Below are 24,795 nucleotides of genomic sequence, written 5' to 3'. Positions count from 1 at the left end.
TATATATATATATATATACACTAATTTAACACCATCCTCCCTAGGTAGCTGATACAGAAAATGGACTGTTTGGAACTGAAAACCTCTTTATGTAACTGACTGCTGAACTTCCTGACAGGTAGTCCAATTCGTCAATAAAGCATCCAGCACCATCAATCTGAACATGTGACTTCAAGGATGTGTTCTCGGCCCCCTACTGTACTTGGCTTTGCTTTACTAGGTGAGTCAACTGGCCTGGTGGTGCAGAGACAATTGAAGTTACCAGCTGTGCATTCATCTCCTGCGTTCTGGAAGGAGAATGAGGAACTCCCTACCAGCTCTCCCTTTTTTTTTCTTATCTGAGTTTTGCCCCCCAAAACCCTGGAAACTAACCGGACAGTTTAAATACTCTTTATACTGTTTGTTTTATTTTCACTACATATATCAATACTATGTTTATCTGAAGAGCTGCGTTTCTCTCTGCGTTTTGTTTTTACTGCATTTTTAGATTTTTATGTAAATTGCTGTTTGGACTATTTTAATTCTGTGCATGTCTATATGAGTTTGGACAATAAAATAAAATAAAATTTATCCCTCTTCCCCCCCTTCAAGCCCCCTATTTGCTACAAGAAGAAAATCAAACAGCAGAAGCCAGTAGTTATCAATAAACATTTCTAAAATGTTTTTACAGGAGCAGCTTTTGTTGTCAAGTTAATATTCAATGTTACTGTAACTACAAAGGCACCCCCCCCACCCCAAAAGTTTCTATTTTTCTTTTATTCCTTTATTATTAAACTCTAATAACAAACAATGAGTCAACAAGGGCCTCTCTGAGTCCTGACCTTCATGCGTTGAGGATGAATGAAAGCAAACTGGCCGTAGTTCTCTCCTCGACAACCAGCTCCCACCACGATCACATGGACAAGTGAAGACATACTGGACACCTGTGAACTTTCACACACAGCAAAGCTTGCAAATACGTCGACCCTTATGGGTCCGTATCATTTGTACGCCACACAATCAGACACAGCGGCGAGGGCGGCTGGTAGTATGTAGCTGTTGTTTCATGCAACAAACTTCCGCACAGTCTTACTGTGAACTACACGAATGAAGTTAGTGGGTCTGATTACAAAGAGATACAACTGTATGTTAATTTACTGATGATTCCTTAACTGACTAAAAAAAAAAAAAGGTCAGTTGATCAGTCCTCCAAGTCAGAATGGGGGGCAAGTCCCACCGCCCAGTCTGACTTGCCTTTTATCATTAAACTAGCTAGCTTAAGCGCCGGCAGTATGAAAATGAACGGATCCAATGACCAACGAACCAAATCTTTACAAAGGCAGTATTACTGCTAACTACATTACTGTTCAGCTTGGTTGTCATTTGTAGGAAAATGTAAAATAAAAAATAAAAAATTAAACTTTGGTGGCAAATGCAGGTGGAGGTGAGGCATATCCGCAGCCTATTAAATTACACACTACATTGTCTGGTATATTGTTAATTTGACACAAAGTTGGTCTTTCTACCTGTTTTGTCCCATAAAAGTTTCAGGTCCTGTTAAATTTCTTCTGCGTTGGTCCACATTTGCCGACAAAAAAGGACACAACTATGAAAATATAAGGACAAAACACTCCTACTGCTTCCTGACGTTTGTTTCCTGACGCCACCTACTTTGTCCACGACATTTGTCTGCTGCATTCACTGTACAAGAGTATAGTAATAAAATAATGAAGTTTCTGTTTTTTTTGGTCGTAGATGTACAAAAATTTATTGAATTATGATCAAAAAAATCACTTTTTAATGTCGAGACACTCTTTGTAACTTATAAATATATATTATTTTATTTTATTTTATTTTTTTTATAAAAAAAACAAATAGATTAAGTGGAAGAGGCCAAGATTTCTACAACTACAAACGCAACCTCTAGAAAGCTTCGGCTAAATTCGGCAAAACCTCGAGTTTCTCCGGCAAATGCTAACTGGGTGGTCACGTGACAGAACTGTAGCATGACCTCAGCTTTCGGATAGACGGCAGCAGCAGATAAAGCTATTTAAGAGCTGGATTATGTTATTTTGATTTTGTCAAATATTTTTTCTTCAGTTCTCATACTTTAATAAAGAACTAGGGTTGCAACTAAATAGCACAGAGTTGTTTTTTTCTGGTTTTATACACCTTCCCGAGTTAGCTTACCCACCGTTAGCAAGTTAGCTAAAATCGACATGAATATAGACAACGTAAATCAGTCTGTTACAACTGGAGTGCCAGCTACGACCTCTTCAACTTCAAGTAACTGCATCGCAAATGACAATGCAACGACGAACGTCAGCAGCATCCCTTCAGTGACGAGTAATGGTAACGTTTTGTAACTTCGGCTAATGTTTATGTTGTCTGTGCTGTGCTCGGTTTGTTTATCAGTCTGGATGTATTTGTGAAGTCATTTAGCATTACAGAAACGTGCGTAGAATGTATTCCAACAACTGTTCTATATTGAACTATATAGTATAGTACTACTAAATTGCTAACAATCATACTTCAACTTTGTACATACCAAATATTACAAGTGTTGTTAGTTGCAACGGAACTGTGGAAGGTAGTTTTGCGGCATAAAATGTATTTGAATCCAAGTAAACCTAAACTTACGTTATTTGGCAAGTAAAAAACATTGATCGATGCTAACCCTGAAGTTGCATTCGACCCGTATCTTGACCAAAGGGATGTTTTTCTGCGTTAAATAATTCGAAATCTAAAATGCTCAGAGTATCAACTTGAAGTAGAATATGTCTAATTAAAATAAGGTAACAATTTTAAATCACAAAGGGATAATGGATTATCTAAATGGAAACTAAGATTTTTTTATAAACATTCTAGAAATGTGGGATTTATGAAAACCGTTCTTTTTTTTTTCTTTTTCTTTTTTTACTATTTTGATGTACTTCACTTGGCTTGGAAATAAATTGAACTACATCCAGACTGGAGAAACTACACCATCCACTCGGATCATTTTGAAACTTTTGTTTTCCTTCTAATTTTTAAGATAAGAAGCCCAAAGAAACTTTACACAGCATACCTCGAGTTTATTACAAATTGAATAAGGGTTTAATAATTCAGTCTTTTATAGAATCTGAGAGTCTAGACTATTTCTTCCACGGTTTGAGCTAAGTATGGTGGTTTTATAGTCAGAAAGTCAAAGTATCATTTCAGATTTGACAAGTTCCAAAAAAATTTCACAAAATGTCTTATAGTATCTGTCTTTAGTGTAGAAAGATTCAGTTCAGTTTTGACCTTTCCAGCTATTGTAGTTTTTAAACTGGACACTATGAGATAGAGGAAGGGGAAAAAATTAAATTAAACAACAAAATAGCAAGTTTCATAAACATTTTCAAGAATCTCTAATATTTATAAAGAATTCAGTTCAAGTCTTGCTATTTTAATCATTTTGGACTTTGAACTAGTTCTGACCAACTATGCTCCAGATCAATTTGATGCAGTGAAATTGTCTCATGTCAAAGTGAATGCAGTGAATTAGAATTAAACTTCAGCATGAAGTGTGCATTGATGGAGAAAATTCCTTGGCATAATGATTGATGATAAAAGTATAACAGATTAATTTGCAAGAAAAATTTATCTCAAGTAAAACATTTTGCTCCATAATTGTATACAGTTAGATCAATATTTCCAAAAAGTCCCAACATCATCAATCAGAGTTTTTCAGAAAAAAAAGCTAAATGTAAAATGTAAAAAGGCAGTTATGGAAAAAATAAATCTGTACAAGAATATCAAAAATGTATGGATTTGATTCATATCGTGGGACATCAAATAATATTTAAAACAATAAACTTTCTCCTCTGTAACATACAAAAATATGAAATGTATGTATGCTTGCAAGTGACTAGATTCAAGTTAAAATAGTAAAATTAAATGTGTTAAACGTGGATAAAATCAGAAACTTCAAAAAGGCCCAACTGGAAATTGTGACATGAAAAGAGTTGATTTTCAAGTTTCCTCCTGCTTCTTTAGCAAAAATAAACTGAAATATTTTTTTTTCAACTTTCTAACTTCCAGCTGGAGCGTCAGCCGCTGTGGCGACACCGTCCGCAGACTCATCTGTCTCTAACGGGGTTTACCTTCCAAGCGGAATCACTAATGGAGACATAAGGCCTGCCGTCTCCACCACACCTCTGGCGGATTTCCTCATGCAGCTGGAGGATTACACTCCCACGGTAAAGACAGTCGGCTTTTGTCGAGAACACACATCCTCATAAAAGATTTGGGGGCTGATCATTGCCGAGTAGCAGCATGCAGTAATGGTTATTCATTCACGAGCCCATCTGAGAAGGTGCACCCTGTGATCCTTGTCATGTTTTTTTTTTTTTTTTTACATAAGTTGAATTAATTCAGGGCTCGTGTAAATGCATTTGCTAAAATATTGTTTGTACATTCGGTTTTAGATTCCTGATGCAGTGACAGGATACTACCTCAACAGGGCAGGCTTTGAGGCCTCTGATCCGAGAATGTGAGTACATTATACTGGGATTACCTACAGGAATTTGGCTGCATCTGTTGTCACTCAGCTTTCAGTCTAAGGCCTGAGCACCATTATAAAAAAACAATTATTACTGCTGTTGTCGGCAGTAAATTTGCTTGCTAAAGAAGTTGTTGTATAAGATGAAAATTGGGAATTTACCGATTGGAATTTACTGATTTTTGAAAAATGATTAGTGGAACTGAAATAATATGGTTGTAGAATAATCTTTTAGGTTCTCTATTTGTAGTCACCTAAAGCTGTCACTGGAAAAGCTTTGCACCCCTCAAGAGTTGTATTTCTTGTGTAATTAATTTAGCATCTAAAGTAAAAGCAAAAGCAGACACAATACGCATCTCTAAAGTTTTTTCCCCCAAAATCTTTACTAGTCATCACGTTATTTCATTTTTTTTTCTATTGCAAAACTCCTAAAACCATTTGTTTTCCAATTTTAGATTTGATTAACTTAAAACAAAGGATTTACAAACTTCTTTTCAGAGTCTTTAAAGATGCAATGAGCTCTGAGGGTCTTTGAACACCACTGCTGTGAGGTTTTCAACCAATGAAGTCAATGATTGGTGAAAAAAGCAACAACAACAAAAACGTAATAATTTTCTTTGGTATCTTTGCAGAATCCGCCTGATCTCCCTTGCTTCTCAGAAGTTTATCTCTGACATTGCCAACGATGCGCTGCAGTACTGCAAAATGAAGGGAACTGCTTCCGGAAGCTCCAGGAGTAAGACGAAGGTGAGGCTCGAAGTAGCACTTTGAAACTCAAGTTTTTCAGTGATTCTGATGGAGGATGTTGATGGCTGTTTTGTGACTCCTCTTCTTTCCTCCTTTTTTGTCCCATAGGATAAAAAGTACACACTGACAATGGAGGACCTGACACTTGCCCTCTCTGAATATGGCGTGAATGTCAAGAAACCTTATTACTTCACATAGAACTCATTTCATAAACCTTTTTGATTGTTGGTAGCAATGGGTGTCCTGCTAGCCTCCTAGAGTTTTCTGCCAGCTTTATTGACAAATGTTTCTCAACCATGGTTTGGTACAGCTTTGTAAAATCTTAAGCTTGTCAGTTTTTGTGAAGCTTTCTTTACATTTAGTTAAAGTGTAGAATTTTGTTTTATGATGAAAATAAAAATATTTCCAAAATAATAAAATGTTTTTTTTTTTGTTTTTTTTGTTCTTTGTTTTATTGTTCTTTGTTATTGAAACTGTTTTCAAAGATCATATTTAGTGACATTGCCTATTGAGTGGTTGATTAGTGTTCATCTTCAACCAAATATGCATTTTGATGTAAACAGAGCAAAAGTTAAAAGCTTTTAATGTTGACAATACAAGTTAGTTCTTCCTTTTGTTATGATCATGATTATTTTTATCTAGCATCAGATGAAAATATATGTGTAAGAAGTGATGTTAAACAACCTCCTTTCTTGCGTGAAACTGCACTTATGAGGGAATATGCGCACTGCATCTGGTTTTCTTTTTAGATATTTTTCTGCTCTACACAAAAGCATAAGCCAACTTTTTCAAGTCATGTAAATACTATTGAATATTATGAAATGTAATTAATTTTAAATTAATGGAGTTTGAGTTTTATTTGGAAAGAGTGCTTCTAGATTTCCCAAAAATACAAAGTGTATTTGCATTAAGTTTACTTTTGTTACCCTATGTGACCATCGGAGGGAACCCTGGTGCAAGCGCTCGCTTTCGCGCTTGTCTTTTGTGTCGCAGTATTTATACTGTCTCTCGTGAGCTGCCGTCTGTTTCATTTGCGCATGCGCTGTATACTCGGACCATTCAAATGATTCATGTGTGAACTTCATATATATATTTTAATTTAATAAAGCAGGCAGAGCACAAAAAATGTCTGTTCAACCATCCAACCCCAACAACCCGATTGTCTTCTTCGACATCACCATAGGAGGACAGGTGAGTTTAAGTTCCCCGCTAACGTTGAGTCGACGTCACTGCTAGTCATCAGCCTCAACTTACCGTGACTTTCACAGGAAAACGTTGCTTTTTGAGCTGCGTTTAATGCGTCCAAATTACTCTAATTCAGTTTCTTTGCGTAATTTGCAACAATTAGCGAGAGCCCGACATACTTTCTCTAACAGTTTCTCGTTTGCTGAGGTAAATGTAGCTATGTAAAGCAGACAAAGACAAAGTTGTGTCTACATGGTTAGACATGGAAAAAAACGAAACATTTGGAGGCGTTACTAACTTTTGCCTCAAAGGTAAATGTGTCTCCACGGTGTTATTAGACATAAAGCCATACATAAGTTACAATACAGCACCCTAGCTAATAGCTTTCATTGCCCTGTTCTTTGTCATTGTAATCCCCATTGTAATGAATGTCTACATGAAGGTTTATTCAAATAAACAGGTAAGAGAAGATCAGTTACTACTAGAGCGAACATTATTAACTATCAGCTAGAGGTTTACCAATCAAGTCGGCCAGTAATTCTCTCTTATTGGTGATGGGCAGGTTAAATGATGAAACATTGCATTTAGTTTTGTTTTTCCTTGTTCAATACATGCATCTAAATGGAAACCTCCCACAGTTTTGTTAGTATTATGCACCAACTTACCACTTGCACCTTGATCCACTTTTGTTGCTTGGGAGATATTGTTTAATTCATAAATGAAGTTCATCTTATAATTCCTTAGTTTCTGTTTTGAGAGATTCAAAATGAAAACCTCTGTCCAAGAACCTGCAGCACAGTTTTGTTCAATAGTAATGGCTACACCACTTTAAAAAAATGGTATGTGCCATGAACAGCCTTATCAGTTCAACTATAAAATAGTCGCTTTGTGATTTTGACAGTTGCACAAAACTAAATTCTATCCATTTTCATTTATTTTAAAGTCAGCTATTTTAAGAAACAATTTTCTATAAAGTCTGGCACTAACATCGCTGTGCTCGAAATATATATATGAAAAGTTAGACTACACATTAAAATATAGTGGAATATCATAAAAACCCTTTTAAATTGATTTGATAATGAATTTATGGTATCAAGGGATTTTGCAAATTCTTATTTAGAGTTGAAGTATTTTGCTTGGCTAACTTTTGGCTTTCAAGTTACTTTGACACTTGTATATAAGATACAATGTACAGCCGTAGTGTGTCACAAAAGATATTTTAACCTTTTGGTGACACTTTTAGAATCAGAAGGACACAACAACACAACTTGCGCCCAAACTTACCTGGACGATTGATGAGTCGGGTGAAAAGTCCGGACCTCTTTTCTTGTTGTTACCTCGGACCTTTACATTGTGCACAGTGTTTTGTCACAATACACTGTGGAGTTAATAACTGAATGGGCGCTGAAGGATAAAAGCAACACAGACTAAAATAAAAAGATATTGGAGGATCTGTCAAAGTTTATTGTAGACCATTTTCAAACTGTATCTAAATCTCATAAAGCACTGTTTTTTTCCCTTATTAATTTTTATTTATTTTGTCAGTAATGTTTGGTCCAAAATATAGTGTCTGCCAAAATGCACACTCTCCCCCATTAAAACCCTTGGTATTTTAAAAATACATTTAATGTGGAATTTGTCTAGTATAAGTCAAATGAAAAGTACAAATCTATCAAGAGAAATGGATATAAATATAAAATGTTGTGTGGGAATATAAGTGTGCACAGCCTGAAATTCTGACTTTGCATAATCACTTTTCCTTTTAATTATAATGTTTAACATTTGGGTACACACCTAACATAAAGTATGTCAAACCTGATCAACCAGAAAAGTGCAGCCTTTCTGACTCATCCCTCATCCCTACCGCTCTCTGTTCTGGTTGAGAGCGGCAGGGATGATACTGCTCTAAACAAGGAGCGGTATCATCCGGTCCTTGTGGCAACAAGGACATTTACGTTTCAGCATCGTAGTAATACTACATCTAGATGTACAGAAGAACGTCTTCATGACTGAAAGCTTACGCCTTTGGAATCGCCGAGCTAAAGTTCAGAGCTAAAACTGACAGAGAATCATTAGGCTCACCTGAATAGAGATTTTGAGAACTTACGATAAAGGAAGTAGTAGCTATTACCAAATTAAAATGTGGAACGTACAGCCTTTTATGACATAAAATGAATGCTGAAGTTGAATCAAAAGGTTGTGCACATTTTTGCAACCAAAATTGTTGCCACTTTTTCCATATATTTATGTGGCGACATAAAAACACGAGCCGCTATTTGATACAATATTGCTGTTGAGGCCAATAACCAGTGTTTACCGTTATTACATATATTTTACTAACCATTTGACACCTTGAAAAAAAGCAATCACGCCGCTGACATCATCACTGCTGCAGTTAAACTCCCCACAATTCAACGCTGCATCACTGTCACATGACCAACCTCCAGCCTCTCCCTCCAAAGACAAATTGCAAGAAGATGGAAAAAATATAGCTTATTGACTTAGTATTATTTATTGAACCAATACCTGCAAGCAAACAAATGACTAAATGATATTGTCCGATGCTATTGTTAAGCAGATATGTTGTTGATCCCTAATTTTCTAGTTTTAGTTTTTATCTTTTCTGTCTGAGTTGTTTTGCAGTTGAATTATACAGGATACATCTTACATTAAAGGTGCAAAAAATTCTAAAATCCTCATGCTCATGCTTTGCATCACAAAACCTAATCTGTTAACAGGTGAGTGTAGTGTACACTTCTGAGATCTCCTTTTAAACTATAAATAGAATGCTATGGTAAATATAACTGAAAGAGGCAATATTTCTGAATATTTTATTTGTATTTTTTGACAAACATGCATCAGTGGAGTCCACAAAGTTAAAATAGAAGAAGATAAAGTGATCTGCTACATTTTGTAGTCTTTCCAAATTTCCCACCATGCACAGTAAACAGTTGCAACATTTTGCTGCGAAGATCAACTTCAGAATCCTGGACCAAAATGGCACCAGCATCAGTAGGCACACTGTCAAAAGTTAACAGTTCATTTAAAGCCACGGTTAATCACCTCTTGGCTTCTGGAGAGGACGATCTGTATCGATCTGTTTCCGAGTCTGGCTTTAGTAACATTCAGCCACAGCAGGATGAAGCAACGACCACAGATTCAGATCACTGATCCATTCATCAGGACTTTCATTTAGTCTGCATTGCTGTGTCTTTGGGTGATTTTTTTTATTTTTTTCTACACATGTAATGAGCTGCTCTTCTTTTCACATGATGGATTAAACACAGCAGTAGGCGGCAGAGATCGTCGTATGTCTTTGCTCAAGTGCCAGTAAACCTGCCACAAGCACACGTTCTCTGGTAGAGTGCTGTAAGGCCCCTTTGTGTGGCTCTTTGCCCAGAACACCAAACCCACCAGGAGGCTGTTGGAGCACTCCAACCACAGAAGGTTTACTCCGAGGTGTGCAGGTACTCCAACTCCGCAGATCAGGCAAGAGACAGACATCACAAGATACGGCATCCAGAACAATATAAAGCCAAGTGTTATGCTGAACCACAGAGGAGGCCTCGTCAGGCTGTTCTCCTCCAGTCTGGTTTTTGATTCTGGGTTGGGATTCCAGGTTGAAGTGAGGAGCAGATCGCTCCTCGTGTTCTGCTGCTGCTCCCGAGATTCAAGCATCCTGTCGACTTCTCTCACCCACTGGGGAATTCTGGACCAAAATGGCACCAACGTCAGTAGGCACGCCATGAAAAGTCCGAAAGCAAAGGCTGTGATCACTGTTGACTCTGTCACTTTACAGAGAAGCACGTTTATCTCCCCCGAAGAATCCAGTTCCACCAGTCCTACGTAATCGGAGAGAATTGAGTTATGAAAAGCAACCGCCCAAACCACCAGGGTCAAGATAACATTTCTAAATGTTTTCCATGACACTGAGACATTGCACATGAAGACGTCATCTAAACAGTAGTCAACAAAGCCCACGATCAACATAGGGAGTGGCAGAGCTCCGTATGTTGTTGAGGCCGTAGCCAACAGGAAGCAGGTTGACACCAACGACTTCTCTGGGCCGAGAAACCAGGCGGCTCCCATTAACACTGTAAGAAGAAAATCAGCCAGCAAGACGGACAGGCTGCAGACGCTTAAAAAGTACATGTACTTTTTCGGGCTGCATGAGTAAAACACGGCCGTTTCCAGTCCAAACTTGACGAGCAAAATCAAAAAGTACTTCTTGGTGACGTCTGTATATTGGTTGGACGCCTCGTCCCACTGCTCGATGATGGCAAACATTTTCGCAGTTAGACTGTCGTCCAAAGACGAGGAAGACTCTGGAGAGTTTGGAGTAAAGGTGCTCCAAGAAAAATCTGCAGAGGACAAAACAGAATCCTTAGACGCATTTCTCATGAATTTAAAACTTCTTAAAATACTGTTGAGTTGGAGGTACTTTATTCTATGTCGTAGTCAGAAAGGACAGTCTAACGGAGATCATAAGCAACAAAAACTGATTATTTATAAACAGTAGATATGCAAAGATCTGTCTTTTTATTACCGATCCACTGTTTTTATTCTCAGTATTTCTACAGATTCTCTGCGTGAACTTTTTATTTGATTTGTTTTATTCTCAAAAACAGGCAATCATTTTGATGCCTTCAGTGTGAATTTTCTTTAATGCAGTAACTGAATTCCTCATTCTCTGTTATTGATTGGTATCTTTCGCTTTTAATTCCTCATGATTCTAAATGACTAGTTTTTCTGTCTGTATGATTGTACGCTTCTGATAATTTCTTTCAATTTCTCTTGTGGTTAAATGTCTTTCTGATTTTAATCTCTCTAAAGCACTTTGTGTTAAACACAACAGCATTATTCTCTACAAGCCTTTTATAGCTAGAGAGCCTATAAATAGAGCGTATAGTGTATTTTTTGCTAAGCCCAAGAATTTTCCTTATTTTACTTTTAAGATTAATTTTTAAGCAGTATCCTTTCCAATTTGATAATCAGTAATCAGGATTTACAGGATGATTAATCTGATGCCTTATTATATATTAAATACTTTTTCAGTAATTTATAGAAAGTGTTGCAGCTGTCCAGAGGAAATCTTGATTCTGATCAACAGGCATCTAAACTGATTTTTGACTTTTCACCTTTCAAATATAAGAGGTCTCTTTTGGCCCTAATTATCAGGTAAATTTGTCATTTGTAGTCTGTGGTCCTTGGATTGCTGCTTGTTGGGCGTTCCTCACCACCATCGTTTAAGACAGGTTATGGTCCATGATTAACTATTGCAACAGTCTTGTGGTGTACTTAACCTGCTGACACCAGAAATTAGTGTAAAACCAACTTGCTCTCTGAGATTGGCCTCTGACTTTTAACTTTTTGCTTGCATACACTTAGAGCAAAAGCCTAAAAAAACGGTTTTAATCATTTCAAATTTAGGCCGTAAAATGATTTTGGTATGCCTAAATCTTCCACCAGTATAGATATTAAATTTTATTTAGTTGCCTCTTAAGATTGTATCTCCATTGCTTTTTTTCACCGACATTTTTTTGTTTTGTTTTGAGAGTTATGCGTATGTCACGGAGGTTGGCAGGCAGCCCTATCTGAAGGAATTTATTGCTCGTCATTCTGTAATCACAGTTCATTGAAGAAAAGAGACTGCCGGTGTGTTTTGTAATCAATTGCTTAGGGAATTAAAAAGCACATCTTCACCAACACCTTCAACAAAATGTCTATTTGATATTGTTTGCTATGAAACGCTATTGGAACCATTATGATTGTTGCTGTCAATGGTTACTTTTCTAAAATTACTCAATTAATCCCTCCATCAATTTGTAACAACAAATTGCCCTGTTGTGCCTTCTTGTTTCTGTAACTGAAATATAACAACCAGAAAAATAGATTACTAGCTAATACACTCTTTATAATGCCACACTCTAAACATTTTTGTAATTGAGACATAGCAGAAAGGAAAATTCATTACCTGAAACACATATCTTAATGCTACACTCAAAAATTATATATACTGCTCTACATTTTACCAACCAAAAACACATGTCTATGTGTCTTCCAAACAAACACTTAGACAAATATTTCCCAAGGTATAATGCATGTAAAATTCGTTCAGTGTTCATGAGCTGCTTACTTTTTTCTAACTGCCTAAATTCTTGGCAGTTAGAAAAAAGTTACCAGAGAAAAATTAAGTTTGATAATGAAGAGAGTTTGCTGCTAACAGTGCTCACTCAATCATGTCTGTGCAAATACAATGACAAAGACCGCTCGTAATACGTGTGTCACACTCTGATCAAACTGTATAGCTTCCAAATTTTAGCTATGGTTAGTCATACATTTAGCCAACTATGAACTCAACTACCAGCTTATTGATGTGACTTATTTCGATTATAAACTAGGGCTGAAGCAATTCCTCGAGTGATTCGAATACCTCGATTATTGAAATTCCTCAAGGAAAATTTACCTGCCTCGAAGCCTCGTTAAATTATGTTTTATTATTTAGCACTCCGTGTTCTGGCCGGGACTTCATTTGCGTTCCGCCGCGCTCTCACTTCCGCCTATGTTGTTGACGAAAGCTAACTGTTAGCAGCACAACATTCAGTTTTCAAGTTCGGCCTGGGAGGATTTTACTGATTCCTGATAATGTCCGGGTTTTTGTCGTTTTTCGGGGGACCAATACACATACTAAAAATGACGGTAGCGATGCTTGAGTACGGCAGCTTTTCTCCTCCCGGAGATGCTGTTTCAGAGCGAACGGCGGGATAATTTATACATGTGAGCGGATAGACTGAACACTGCGGGCGGCTTTGCCTTAGATGCGTAGCTTTACTGAAAATACCGGAAAATAAATTTCATATCATCCCGGTCGCAACAAATGCGTGGCGAAGAGCATCGTGACGTTACATACCTGGGAGATGCGTTTCTGTGTGTGACGCATGCAGACGTGTCAAATCCGCCGCTAACTTGAACACAAACGCTATAAATGGCTGGGCAATGTGAGAGTTCATCTATTAAACTGACAGAAGATGAATACATAAACCAAAAGTTGGAGAATAGACATTTTTTTTTATAATAACCTCCTCACAAATAGGCAGGCTATTTGTGAAGCTGCCTCTTTATTATTACATTGAATATAATTTCAGATTTTTGTATAACATTTCTTCAGGTTAACTTAAAGTGAGCTATTATTGTTACAAGTTAATTTTCTAAACTACAGAAAAGTAATTGTTAGGGAAGCTTAAATGTGGAAAAATTGGACTGATATTGATATCCAATAGTAATATTGCTGTTATGTTAGATTTACCAATGTTTTATTTTATCTTTTTTTTATCCGATTACCCAACTAATCCTAAGAATAATTGATAGATTACTCGATTGCGAAAATATTTGTTTACAATAGACCTACTGTAAACTAATTAACAGTATTTGATCAAATGGCTTCACAGTTGTCAAAAAGTAAAAGTTTTCTTCTGTAAATGATCATGTAGCACTTGCAGCTCTAAATGATATTTATTTAATTTTGGATTGTAAAGGTTGCAGACCTCTGGTTTAGGCTATAAAGTCATACCATGATTGTCTGGGAAGGTTTTAAAACATTATTAGATTCAACTTGCTGTGAGTTGCAGAAATCCTACATTTCCTCTGTTAGAAAATATTTGCTATGTGAATAAACATCCTGGCTGATTTCAAGCTGTTAAATGATTTTCCTGTTTTTTTATTTTATTTTATTTATCTTTTATTTAAACCTGTTGTACTGGAAACTGGCTGAGACGTTTTTTAAATGAAGCAGACTTTTCTTTTGTTTTATGCATGTAAAATGCCCTTCAGTGTCCTTTGCCATCAGGTCTACATTTGAAGCGTTTATACTTTTCCCTGTTGCAGCTGTGTGGATACAATCTTTCATTTCTTTAACACCAGTATCACAATACCTGTCTTGTACAAACATTGAATTTTAGCCTTTGCCTCTTGTAGAGCAAATAGTCAATCCGCTTTATGAAAGACAATAAATGTTATCATAAAGTTAAATGGTGAGTACCTCTCTGCCTGGCGTTATTTTTTCAGTAAGTCAGTCCAGCAGGATGCTGTTGATGTTGTTCCTCTGTGAATATTGTCGAGTGGAGTAACTCCCTTTTAAGCTGCTCCTTCTGTGGCTCCACCTTTTCATTTTTGCTGCAAATGATCCAGGGCGACACACCTTTCAGGTTTTCAAGGAAGCCTGCCATTTAAGTTTGCTTTAGGTAGATCCTCTATTACTATAATTGTTTTTTTTGTTTTGTTTTGTTTTTGTTTTTTTGTTGTTTTTTTTACCTGTAGTTTGTAGCTCATGTTATCTAAAATAATTGCCTGGCTGAAGTCACTCCCTGTGTGCTCATTTAATTTGCACAATTACTTTATTGTTACAACATAATTCCTAGAAAAGGAGACAGGTTTTGAATATTGGAAACCTGCAGTTACTTCTCTGAAATATTGTGTCCCAACAGTTTTGGCTCAAGTTGTTTTTACTCTGTGTCTTGTTTGTTCTTTGTTGGGATGTTCCTGTTTTGCTTTGAGCATTGTTAATTAGGGACGAAACTGTGGCAGGATTCCTGGAGTTTGAGTTCTGCAGCATGACAGGTGAAACTCTTGTTCTCCCTTCTGTACAGCACACCTGCTGCCTCTTCTCAAATTCATCCTTTTCTTTTTATCCTACTTCTAGGAAGTAGAACAAGAACAGCTGAATTTCAAAAGATCTGCTTTCTGTAAAGCGAAAAACAGTGTAATGTAAGGTGAATAAATCCTACCTTCTGCAGACGTCGGACCACGGTCAGGAAAATCCTCCCTCGGGTCAGGAGCGCAGTGTTTGACATTTGTTCCGTCTCGACATCCTTATCTGCTTTATGTGTTTGCCTTTGAGTCTTTGAGTGCTTTGTGCAGTCTAAACAGCAGGGGTAGGAAATCCAATAGCTTTTTTGTCTTACTTTGAGTTATTTGCATTTAGGGGAGAGGGGGTTGTCACTGATGTCGTCAGGACAAATCTCTTTTTGTGTGCTTGTACGTCTGTGTGAATTCATTTATACACACAGACACACACATTGTATTGGACGTCCATGGCTGTTTTGCATTGTCCAGTTTCCTGGGGAAGAGAAAACTAAGCTGACTCATAGATTTGCTTTTATTGTACACACATGTACATGTAAAGCAAAACAATTATATTCGTTTATGTTTTAAAGCTTAATGTCAAGCCTAACGTGTTCTTTATGTTATTGGTTATGACTTGTAAATTATATCGGAACTGATCAGTTCTCCTACGTGTTATTTTAATTGCGGCGGCCGGTATATGTAACTAGTTCTTATACTTTAACGCTTCGTGTACGACAAACAAATCTGGTAGAAGGTCAAAATTAAAAATTTTCCAATAAGCTGGTTGTTTTAGTGTGCACACCAAAGTATTTTGTTGAATTTCTGATTGAAATTCAGCATTTGAATCGGAAGAAGTAGTTCCATCTCTCACTTCTTCAGAGGGTAATATTTGCCCCCTCTTCTTTGAAGAAGCTTTACAAATTTATCACAATTTCAAGACGTTTCTTGTCCACAGCTTTTTTTTTTTTCAGGTGAATCCAGTTTGTTGGGTTTAATTCTAGACTATGAATCACTATGAAGCTCAGAAATGAAGTCCTTTCTTATCTGTAGCTTTCTAACAGACATCTGAAAGTTTTGGCTCTAACCAGACGTTAGTGATTGTTTGTACCTCCACAAGAAACCGACTTCAATCTGGAAAAAAAAGTAATCCCAGGTCATGACACCACAACCGTACTGCACTATGGGTACAGGTCTCTATTGGTAATTTATAGTGTAGCGTCTGTGTTCAACGTACTTTTTGGAATTGTGGAGAAAAGTTTAATTTTAGACTATGATACATTTAAACAAGGCTTTGAAAGATTTAACCAGACTTGGATATTTTCTTTACATGAAGATGCTTCTGTTTGGCCACTTCTAAGTCCTAACTAGCAGAGAAAATGGGATATTACAGTCATGTTTCAAACTCATGTTCAGTCACAGTGGGGGGATATAATAATTTTTGAATGTAGGGGTCCCTAATTTTCATTGAAGGCTCACCTCAAATGTAAGATACCCAGAAAATCACACTGTTTGATTTTTGAACAGTTAATTTTCAATTTACTGTAATAAGTACTTGGCAGGGCAGAAAAATATTGCGTTATATTTGATGCTGAAACCTTCGTTTAAAATTACAGATGTTTCTTGTTGACCTTGACCAGGTTTGCACACATTGCAGCAGGGATTTTGGTTCACTCCATCAGACAGACCTTCTCCAGATCTTTGCGGTTTCGTTTCTCTGGCTAGCAGCAGTTTCAGCTCCCTCCAAGATGTTCTATTGGGTTCAGGCCTGGAGACAGGCTCAGCTGTTCCAGGAGCTCAAAGTGCTTCTTAGAAAGCCACTCCTTGGTTCACCTGCCTGTGGGGTTCAGGCCATTGTCATGCTGAACGACCCAGCCACAACTCTTCCTCAATGCTCTTACTGAGAGAAGGAGGTTTGTTGTGCCACAATAAATTTACTGTGGGTATTAATAACTATTATGTGCCAAAGTCAATTGTTAACTGAGTTAGTAATTCGGAGTAATGATTAATAGGTCAGGGCACAACCCGATTATTAGCCAGATGGCTCTGTCCTTGTCAGTTATTGGTAAGGATTTCCTGACTTTTGAGGTGTGGTATTGTAAAACAATACATATAGGAGTGACCCATTGGCATTGTATATGTGTGTAATAAGTCCAGCACGTGCATACAAAGAAAAAAGCAAACGCTCGCTCTCAGTCTTGCAGTCGAGGTGAGCGTTCGCCGGGAGCAGCAACTCCTGTGTTGTCTTCTCAGGCCAGTGGAGGAGCAATCCCTTCGTCAACATTATCAGAGACTTCTTGGGAATCTGCAACTCGTTCTGATCCTTTCTTTCAATAGGTGAAACAAGCCAAGTTCAGAGTTATGTACTATTCCATTTATTTACTGGATACGCAAGCAGCCAAATAATTAATTTTGGATCCAGGGTTTCTCCAAAGACATGGTCTTCTACCTGAACAACGAGGTCAAGGTATCGCGTGCGTTTCCCTCCCGGTGCCACCTAGTGGTACGGGAAAAGAACTAAATTTTTCTGCGAGCCAAAGATCTATGACATCATCAGGATGCTAGCTCTGATACCAACATTAGGTATCTGATACCATGTGCGTGTATTTGTATTCATAAAAATTCTCCGATACTACAGAGCCCGATATCAGCGTGACGTTAGTTTCCTTTCCCTCTAACAAACAGTATTACTGGTCCTTTAACCCAGTTAGTGGCGATGATGCTCTAAAAACTGAATGCCAGCCACATAAAATGAAGAACACGACAGTGGCAGCTGAGCTGATCAAACCATTTAATGGCAGCAAACCCCCTGCTCTCTTCTCACTACAGCTCCTCTCCTGCATCAGAGCCTGCTGTGAGTGTGTGGGCTAGTTGGCCAGTGATGATGGTTTTCCTGTTTAGTGTCTAGTTTCTAGCTAGGACTATGGCCTCCATATGCGGGTTGTTCTCTACCCCTACACCACTTATTGCACCTCTCTCAGATGTTTTTCTCTGTTGGTTTTTATCAGTTTTAGAGAAGCATTCATAATGTTCCTGTTGTGCAATATTGTATCTAATTGTTGATACCCGTGTTCATTGTACCAAGGTGAAGGGATATTTTCTGCTCCTTTTTTCCTACTGATAACATTGTGTACTGAGATTACTTTGATCTGTTGTAAGTACTCTAAAACCGTGACTTTAGAAAAAGGCTGTAAATATTTGGAAAAACCTACTCGGTAACTGAACTTAATCAGATTAACTATAATAGATGTTGGGAGTGTACCAAGAAAAAGATAAAAACTGAAATTAAATCAAAAGCTGCTTTAATCAAGACTTGCAGAGTTTAATGGCTGCCCATTTGCATCCAGGCTGGGTTATACCTGCGTTTTCGACAGTTTCAGTTGACCTGTACAAGGGGGCATATCTGCACTTTTGAGATCCACTGAAACTCAATGTCACGGCTTTATTTGCTGTCTCATCCTTTCACTCAACATTATCTCAACTTTGCGGCAGGATGTCGGCCGGATGAAGATAGAGCTGTTTGCTGATGTGGTTCCAAAGACTGCTGAGAACTTTCGGTAAGGAACAAGCTGGCATCACAGCATCCCTTTAATTCATGGCTTGTGATTTGGGTGTATACAGCACATGTGAACAAAACTCAGGCAGTGGTTTTTAAACCTGTTGCTCATGTTTTCATTCCTTCCTCACAGGCAGTTCTGCACTGGAGAGTTCAGGTAAGGCAGCTTCACGCACAACACAACACCACACCACATTCATGTGGTTCTGCACACACCCATTGACAACTCTAAAGGTAAATGATATGGAAAGTTTTCCACTCCCTGAAGCATTTAGCAACTCAACACGTTTAGTTTTGATGATGGGGAAAAAGCATTTTCTACTTTCTTCTTTCATCATCCTCAAAAAACAGTTGGTTAGCCAGTAAATATCTTTAGGTTATAATAAAAGTATAAGTACATTTGTAGTTAATTTAGCACTTGGCTTCATGTAATGCAAAAGGCAATACAGAAATGAAGAACCTCTCACCAAATGAATCCTGTTCAACAAACAGTGCTTCATCAGACGGTGCTTATTTAATAATCTGATTGTGTTCAAAAGTTGTGTCAATTTAACTGCTTTTATTTGCCCATTTTTTCCCCAACGTTGTACATCACAAGAATGTTCCTAAACACAATACAAAAACTCCTAACAAAAAGATCTGCAGTGTTACGGTGTGTAAGTGTGAAGTAAGGAGTGTCTGTTTCAAGATAGCCATCCTGTGACACAATCAAGTATCTTCATTTCCATCAAAACATTCAGTTCTACCTGCTCAACATAAACAGACCACAGTGGAACAAATAATATCAGCTGCATAATAATTCAGTGTACCTGAGTTTGTTTTTGACTAAAAAGTTGCTGGATGTTTTAAGTACAGTAATATGATTTTTAAAATTAAAGAAAAAGAATTTAAAAAAGCACGGCTAATTCTAAAAACAACTTTGTGTTGTAGCTCATGTTTTCCATTTAAGGAGATAATAGCTTGTCATTAAAAAATCCTAAAACATTACAAAAGGTGTTCATCTGCATCGGCTCCATTTGCTGGAGGGCCAGATTTGCGGAGTCACACAAAATTATTCAAACAGCCACAAATGGCACTGAAACCATATTTTGGACCACCCTGGATGAATTTTTTAAAACTACATTTCTTCCTCCATCTTTTGTGCTGCAGGAAGGATGGCGTTCCAATTGGTTTCAAAGGCTGCACTTTCCACAGGTATGTAACAAAAAAATGATTGCTGGTTAAACTTTACTGAAACAGAAGAAAGAGACCACACCACAGGCTTATGCACCCATGTCTTATTGTGTTCAAAATGGTTCTTGTGCTTTTTTTTATGTATTCATTGGGGGTCTAAGCTGTCTTACAAAGTGAAGTTTGAGTCCAAAGAATATTAAATTTAAATTTTTTTGGTTTATATTTCACATTCATCCCGGATCTACAATCATAGTCGTTGTTTTTCTGACTGAAGGCTCTTTGAATCATACAGCTCAACCTAGTTCACCTTTTTGGTACACATTTTTCTCTGTTTATCTCCAGGGTGATCAAAGACTTCATGATTCAAGGTGGAGACTTTGTAAATGTAAGTATGTGCACACACTTCCTATTTTCTGGTTCAAAATCCTGGCATTTTGTGTGGAAGGTTTTAATTAAGGCGTAAGTAAGCTCGGGTTTTTTTAATCTTTTTTGTTGTTTTCTTTTCCACTGTGCTCATTACTAGAGTATTGATGCTCAGTATAAAACCTATTATTACCTTGACCATGTCGAGATGGGATTTCCTTTTGTAATACCCCAACTTTGTGTATACTCCCCTGGAAAAACTGTTGTCATCTATGTTCACTGAGTTTCTTTTGACTCCTTTTTAGCCTATGTGTACTAAGCTTAACTTACCCAATCGAAAAATATAAAAGTTGAAATTCATCGGTAACATCACTTTTTGCAAGGTTGAGAAAATTCAACCAGTTTACAATTCTTTTTTTTTTTGTATTACAGAATCAAAATATCAAGAAGAACTACTCCCATTTTGTATTCTCTCTATTAGAACATTTGCTAAAATATAACATTTTACTCCAGAAATGCTCTCATTTAGACTCGATATCTATTACAACTTCATTAATAAAGATTGCTCTTAGGACAGAAAGAGGACAGTTCGCTTTGCTCTGGATAAAGCCATTTTGTCTCCCTCTTGTGGTGATGAAGTGAATTACACTTATCTAGACGGACTTCTAAAATAGTTCCTGTTTGTCTTTTGCTAAAGGGGGATGGTACTGGTATCTGCAGCATCTACCGGGGCCCATTTGCAGACGAAAACTTCAAAATGAAGCATTCTGCTCCTGGACTTCTATCCATGGTATGTGTGTTGGTGAATGCTATTAAACTATTATTCCGTCCTCTGCAGAAAGTAAAGCTAATTTGATGCATTTAAGCGAGGTAATGCTACCAAACGTTTCTGTTCAAATTATTTCTAATTCAGGCAAACAGCGGACCGGGGACAAATGGTTGCCAGTTTTTCATTACCTGCACTAAATGTGACTGGTTAGATGGGAAGCACGTTGTTTTTGGTGAGTCAGTTTACAAAATGTACTTATTTAGACTGGTGCACTCATCATTTTTTTACACAAACATAATTCCAGTCAGGCTTACACCAGATTCTTGATTGTTTTAGGAAAAGTGGTGGATGGCCTTCTGATCATGAGGAAAATTGAGGTAAAACTTCACAAAATACTTACTCATTTTTGTGCCTCTTGTCTTTCATCCTTTTAAATGAAACACTGGATTTCATAGGTAAATATGCAAGGTTTCTGGCCAGTAAGGGCTGTTTTGTGTATCAGTGCGCATACCAATGGATTTGCATGATCAAAAACACTGCACTACGTCATTTTATCACAGGAAAAAAGAGCTAAAATTAATAATTTTACTTTTAAGATATATCACAATAGAATCATTGAGCAATTTAAAAGTACACACAAAAATACCTAACAAAATTAGACCTGAGTACACAGCTGTTGTTTCTGAAGCATATTACGCTTACAATAAATTTCCTCACTAATGTTCCTCTAACAAAGGGAGTTGAAAGACGATATTTTACCCGAGCAGAACCACCTACAGCAGATCTGCTGGAACGATTTCAGTTTCGTGTTTTCTTCACATAATCGGAGGAGTTGCCAGGTCATTCAGTCATTCAAATATAACATTCAAGTAATAAAAATGTATTAATTTCACCGAACCCGTGAATTTAGGTTGACATAAAATGAAAAGATGATATCATGCATTCTCAGTTATAACGAGACGCCAAAGAATTTAATCGGTCAACTTGAGATCTGATAAATGTGAAAATATTTTTGAATTTATAAACAACAAACATGCCACTGGGAAACTATCAGCCTTCGAACTCTTAAAATTCGTCTTGGTGGATTAGAAATCATTTTCATGACTTTCATGGTAATTTTCTTTTACTTCCATTTTAGTGATGTTTTTTAATTTTTTTTAATTGTGACTTTGAATGATTCTAGACCAGAAGCTGTTTTAGGAGAAAATATATACTTTATTCTGACTATTTAGAGACAGATGTGGATATGCCGACCGTAAAATAGCGAACCGTAGAAATGAGGCGTTGGATTCATTGAAACGTTCAAAAACGTTCCTCCTGTCCCGGACGAATTTTCGTTGATCCTGAGGCACAAACTCTTCACCGATTATTGACGCTGTTTGTTGCTTTGTGGATTTAGTTTTAATTCTGAGTTTGTTATTGTCCCCTCAAACAGAACGTCCCCACTGGACCCAACAACAAACCAAAACTGCCCATCCTCATCGCTCAGTGTGGAGAAATGTGATGTTTAATTTTAAAATACATTTCATGAGACCCAATGTGCTTTTCTTTTCTTTTCTTTTTTACACAAAAAAATGCAATAAATTGTACTTTTCTAATTTAGATGTTCTGTCTGGTTTATTTTCTTTCTTTTTCCACATCTTTAGACCAAATAACGCTTAAACCAACATAGTTTCCGTTTGAAGTATGTAATGCTCATAAGTAGCTTTAGACAATATTAAAATAAAGCTCATGCAAAACAGGTGGGGCTAAGACTGTGTTGTCAAGCGATAAATACTCAGGTTTTTCTTTCACGTCTCCAATTCATCGGAATATAAAAACTTCCCCGGGTGGATTATGAACTTGATCTCGGTGTTTGGGCGATGTGTAGCTGCATGGAAACGCACAGAGGTGTAAAGTTGTACTCTGAGGAGATGCAGAGATTAATGTCAGTCTTATCCATGGAGCAAATTAGAGCACACTCTCCAGTGCCAAGCGATCCTCTGTTGAACTTATGGCTACCCCTTCTATCCCAGCCAAATCCAAGCTCCGAGCCCCCCTCCCCCATACTCCCCTTGAACATCATTCTCTTGGGACAAAAGGATCCTTTCAGATGGAGACTCTCTTCTTATGGAGGCAGGAAGAGGGTTTTCTTCTTCTTTTTTTTTTTTGAAAGGAGGTTTTCTCCATGGGGAGGCTTTCTGAGGCTCATTTTTGTGTGTGGGAGAGCGGAGCTCTGCAGTTAACAGCAGAGCTTCACACGTCGGCCTTTGCTTGTAAATGATGCCAGTGGAGCTTTAATTACCATGACAATGTTTGTGAAGGGGCGGGAGGATAAGCGGGTACTATTGGCTGTTCACTCTTGCTAGAGAAAAGGGAAGTTTTCTCAACTCACACAAGATGGCTGACTTTTATCAATTATACTGACTGTTTTGAGTGAAAAAAATTAAGTCATGTGGCGTTCTACCAACACCGGCTTATGTCAACTTTTGGTTACTTTTGCGATGTCTTTCTCTTATGATAGATACTCCATTTCTCTGTTAGGAACTTTATTGGTGTCAAAGACTTCACTACCACAGATTTAAGAAAGCACAACACACGTTAAAAGCGGCGTACAAAAATTCAGCTTAGGCTGAATATGTTCTGCAGACTAAATTTATAGATTGAAAATCTTGAGCAACACCTGTCTGTTAATGAATGAATGAATGTGGCTACGGTGTCATGCAAGAGTATTCGCAACCCTTTGAACGTTTACACATTTTGTCATGTTACAAGCACTTCAATGTACTTTATGTGGAAGCCACACACAAAGTAGCACACATTAGTTAGCTCTTTAATTTGAAAAGTGTCTACAATTCTTTAGAAAGAAATCGGAGATGTCTGCAGACACAGCAGTCTGTCCGTTTTTACTCGCATGCTCCAAAATGTAACCTAAGTGCAACCAACTGCTTTTAGATGTCATTTAATTTGAAATTGTACTCCAAATATGAGTTAGTTTAATTATAGCTTGTCCTGTTAAGGCTTAAAAATGTTTTAAGAGAACATCAGAGATTAAACATTAACATGAAGACCAAGGGGTACACTATAAAGGTTAGGGGATAAAAAGTGGTGGAGAAGTTAAAGTAGAATTCTGAGGGAAAATAAAATCCAATGTTTTGAACATCTCAAACTGTTTCCATTCACCTTACCTGGCTGGCCAAGAAGGCCACAGTTAGTCTGCAATTTGCAGATATCCACAGCTCATGTGAGAAGAATCTGTCCCCAGAACAATAATTAATAGTGCATTCCACAAATCTGGCCTTTACAGAAGAGTGTAAAAACAAAATAGGTTGTTGAAAGAAATATTTAAGAACTCCTGCTAGCAATTTGTGTCAGTCTACCACATAAAATCCTTGTCAAATACATTTATGTTTCTGGTAATGTGACAAAATGCAAACTTCAAGGGTTGTAATATATTTGATAGTTTGTGTATACTGAGTTTAAGTCATTTAGCTGTATTGTGGTTAGATGCTTCATAATGCTACACTGCTGTTAATTTTATGGGCTGTTTATTAGATGGTAAATCCTGGCATTCATTAAAGGGACTTTAAAATCCTTCATGGTTTTCTCTCCTTACTTGTGCATGCAATGTCTGGTTTGGTACCGTTTCCAAATGTGGTTAGTAGCTTCAGTTAATCCCAAGAGTTTGGGCAATTATTGTACCACGTATAAAAAGCAATGCAAAACTACCTGATAGACACTTCCTTATTGCCATCCTTACCTGATTTGTATATGTAGGGAGTGTTGAAAAATTTCAGGTATAATCTCCTTTCAGGAAACCCTTTCAAGACAGTTGTACTAGCCAATGAAAAACACGTTCTGTTAGTCGTCACACATTCCAGCCAATCAGAGGAAGAGTTGGGC

The 24,795-nt window shown here is 37.3% G+C and overlaps 4 protein-coding genes across 8 annotated transcripts in view; 2 read left to right on the top strand and 2 right to left on the bottom strand.

Moving 5' to 3' along the window:
- Positions 1-1,653, bottom strand: part of LOC103138997 (uncharacterized oxidoreductase YjhC) — a 12,717-nt gene extending 11,064 nt beyond the window's left edge. Inside the window, exons 1-2 of one of the 3 annotated variants that reach the window (XM_007553430.2) lie at positions 1,506-1,653; positions 822-930 (exon numbers count right to left, since the gene is read on the bottom strand). In XM_007553430.2, the coding sequence (XP_007553492.1) occupies positions 822-930; positions 1,506-1,519 (123 nt within the window). In that variant the 5' untranslated portion in view covers positions 1,520-1,653. The remainder of the gene's footprint in view (positions 1-821; positions 931-1,505) is intronic. The other 2 variants (XM_016672081.1, XM_007553429.2) reach the window with 2 other exon arrangements.
- A 288-nt stretch (positions 1,654-1,941) lies between these two features.
- Positions 1,942-5,659, top strand: taf10 (TAF10 RNA polymerase II, TATA box binding protein (TBP)-associated factor). Of its 2 annotated transcripts, none has more exons than XM_007553427.2 (5): positions 1,942-2,325; positions 4,042-4,199; positions 4,428-4,492; positions 5,134-5,248; positions 5,357-5,659. In XM_007553427.2, exons 1-5 carry the CDS (start codon positions 2,199-2,201, stop codon positions 5,444-5,446), a joined length of 555 nt encoding a protein of 184 aa, XP_007553489.1. In that variant the 5' UTR covers positions 1,942-2,198; the 3' UTR covers positions 5,447-5,659. The 2 variants fall into 2 exon arrangements, with proteins under 2 accessions (XP_007553489.1, XP_007553488.1); XM_007553426.2 differs by having other exon boundaries at positions 1,943-2,331.
- A 98-nt stretch (positions 5,660-5,757) lies between these two features.
- On the top strand, positions 5,758-24,489 carry ppih (peptidylprolyl isomerase H (cyclophilin H)). The gene is made up of 9 exons (XM_007553425.2): positions 5,758-6,439; positions 18,545-18,609; positions 18,742-18,765; positions 19,758-19,802; positions 20,124-20,166; positions 20,842-20,934; positions 21,058-21,145; positions 21,250-21,290; positions 22,349-24,489. Exons 1-9 carry the CDS (start codon positions 6,374-6,376, stop codon positions 22,415-22,417), a joined length of 534 nt encoding a protein of 177 aa, XP_007553487.1. The 5' UTR covers positions 5,758-6,373; the 3' UTR covers positions 22,418-24,489.
- On the bottom strand, positions 8,923-16,066 carry si:dkeyp-100a1.6 (uncharacterized). 2 transcript variants are annotated; one of them, XM_016672161.1, is made up of 2 exons: positions 15,217-16,066; positions 8,923-10,794 (listed from the first exon to the last, which is right to left on the bottom strand). In XM_016672161.1, the coding sequence occupies exon 2, from the start codon at positions 10,718-10,720 to the stop codon at positions 9,671-9,673; it is 1,050 nt and encodes a 349-aa protein (XP_016527647.1). In that variant the 5' UTR covers positions 10,721-10,794; positions 15,217-16,066; the 3' UTR covers positions 8,923-9,670. The 2 variants fall into 2 exon arrangements, with proteins under 2 accessions (XP_016527647.1, XP_007553486.1); XM_007553424.2 differs by lacking the exon at positions 15,217-16,066 and adding an exon at positions 14,472-15,186.
- Positions 24,490-24,795: the final 306 nt, after the last annotated feature.

This window comes from Poecilia formosa, unplaced genomic scaffold, assembly GCF_000485575.1.
Source record: "Poecilia formosa unplaced genomic scaffold, Poecilia_formosa-5.1.2 Scaffold56, whole genome shotgun sequence".
NCBI classification, from domain to species: domain Eukaryota; kingdom Metazoa; phylum Chordata; class Actinopteri; order Cyprinodontiformes; family Poeciliidae; genus Poecilia; species Poecilia formosa.
The sequence above is the reverse complement of the archived record's forward strand: the minus strand, read 5'-3'. Positions and strand labels throughout refer to the sequence as shown.

Bases quoted from the DNA above. Each gene is read 5' to 3' on its own strand.
- taf10 (XM_007553426.2), top strand. From the start codon at position 2,199: ATGAATATAGACAACGTAAATCAGTCTGTTACAACTGGAGTGCCAGCT. The intron at 2,332-4,041 runs GTAACGTTTTGT...TCTAACTTCCAG, and splicing joins CCCTTCAGTGACGAGTAATG to CTGGAGCGTCAGCCGCTGTG. The intron at 5,249-5,356 runs GTGAGGCTCGAA...TTTGTCCCATAG, and splicing joins GCTCCAGGAGTAAGACGAAG to GATAAAAAGTACACACTGAC.
- ppih (XM_007553425.2), top strand. From the start codon at position 6,374: ATGTCTGTTCAACCATCCAACCCCAACAACCCGATTGTCTTCTTCGAC. The intron at 19,803-20,123 runs GTATGTAACAAA...GTTTATCTCCAG, and splicing joins AAAGGCTGCACTTTCCACAG to GGTGATCAAAGACTTCATGA. The intron at 21,146-21,249 runs GTGAGTCAGTTT...TGATTGTTTTAG, and splicing joins TGGGAAGCACGTTGTTTTTG to GAAAAGTGGTGGATGGCCTT.
- si:dkeyp-100a1.6 (XM_016672161.1), bottom strand. From the start codon at position 10,720: ATGTTTGCCATCATCGAGCAGTGGGACGAGGCGTCCAACCAATATACA.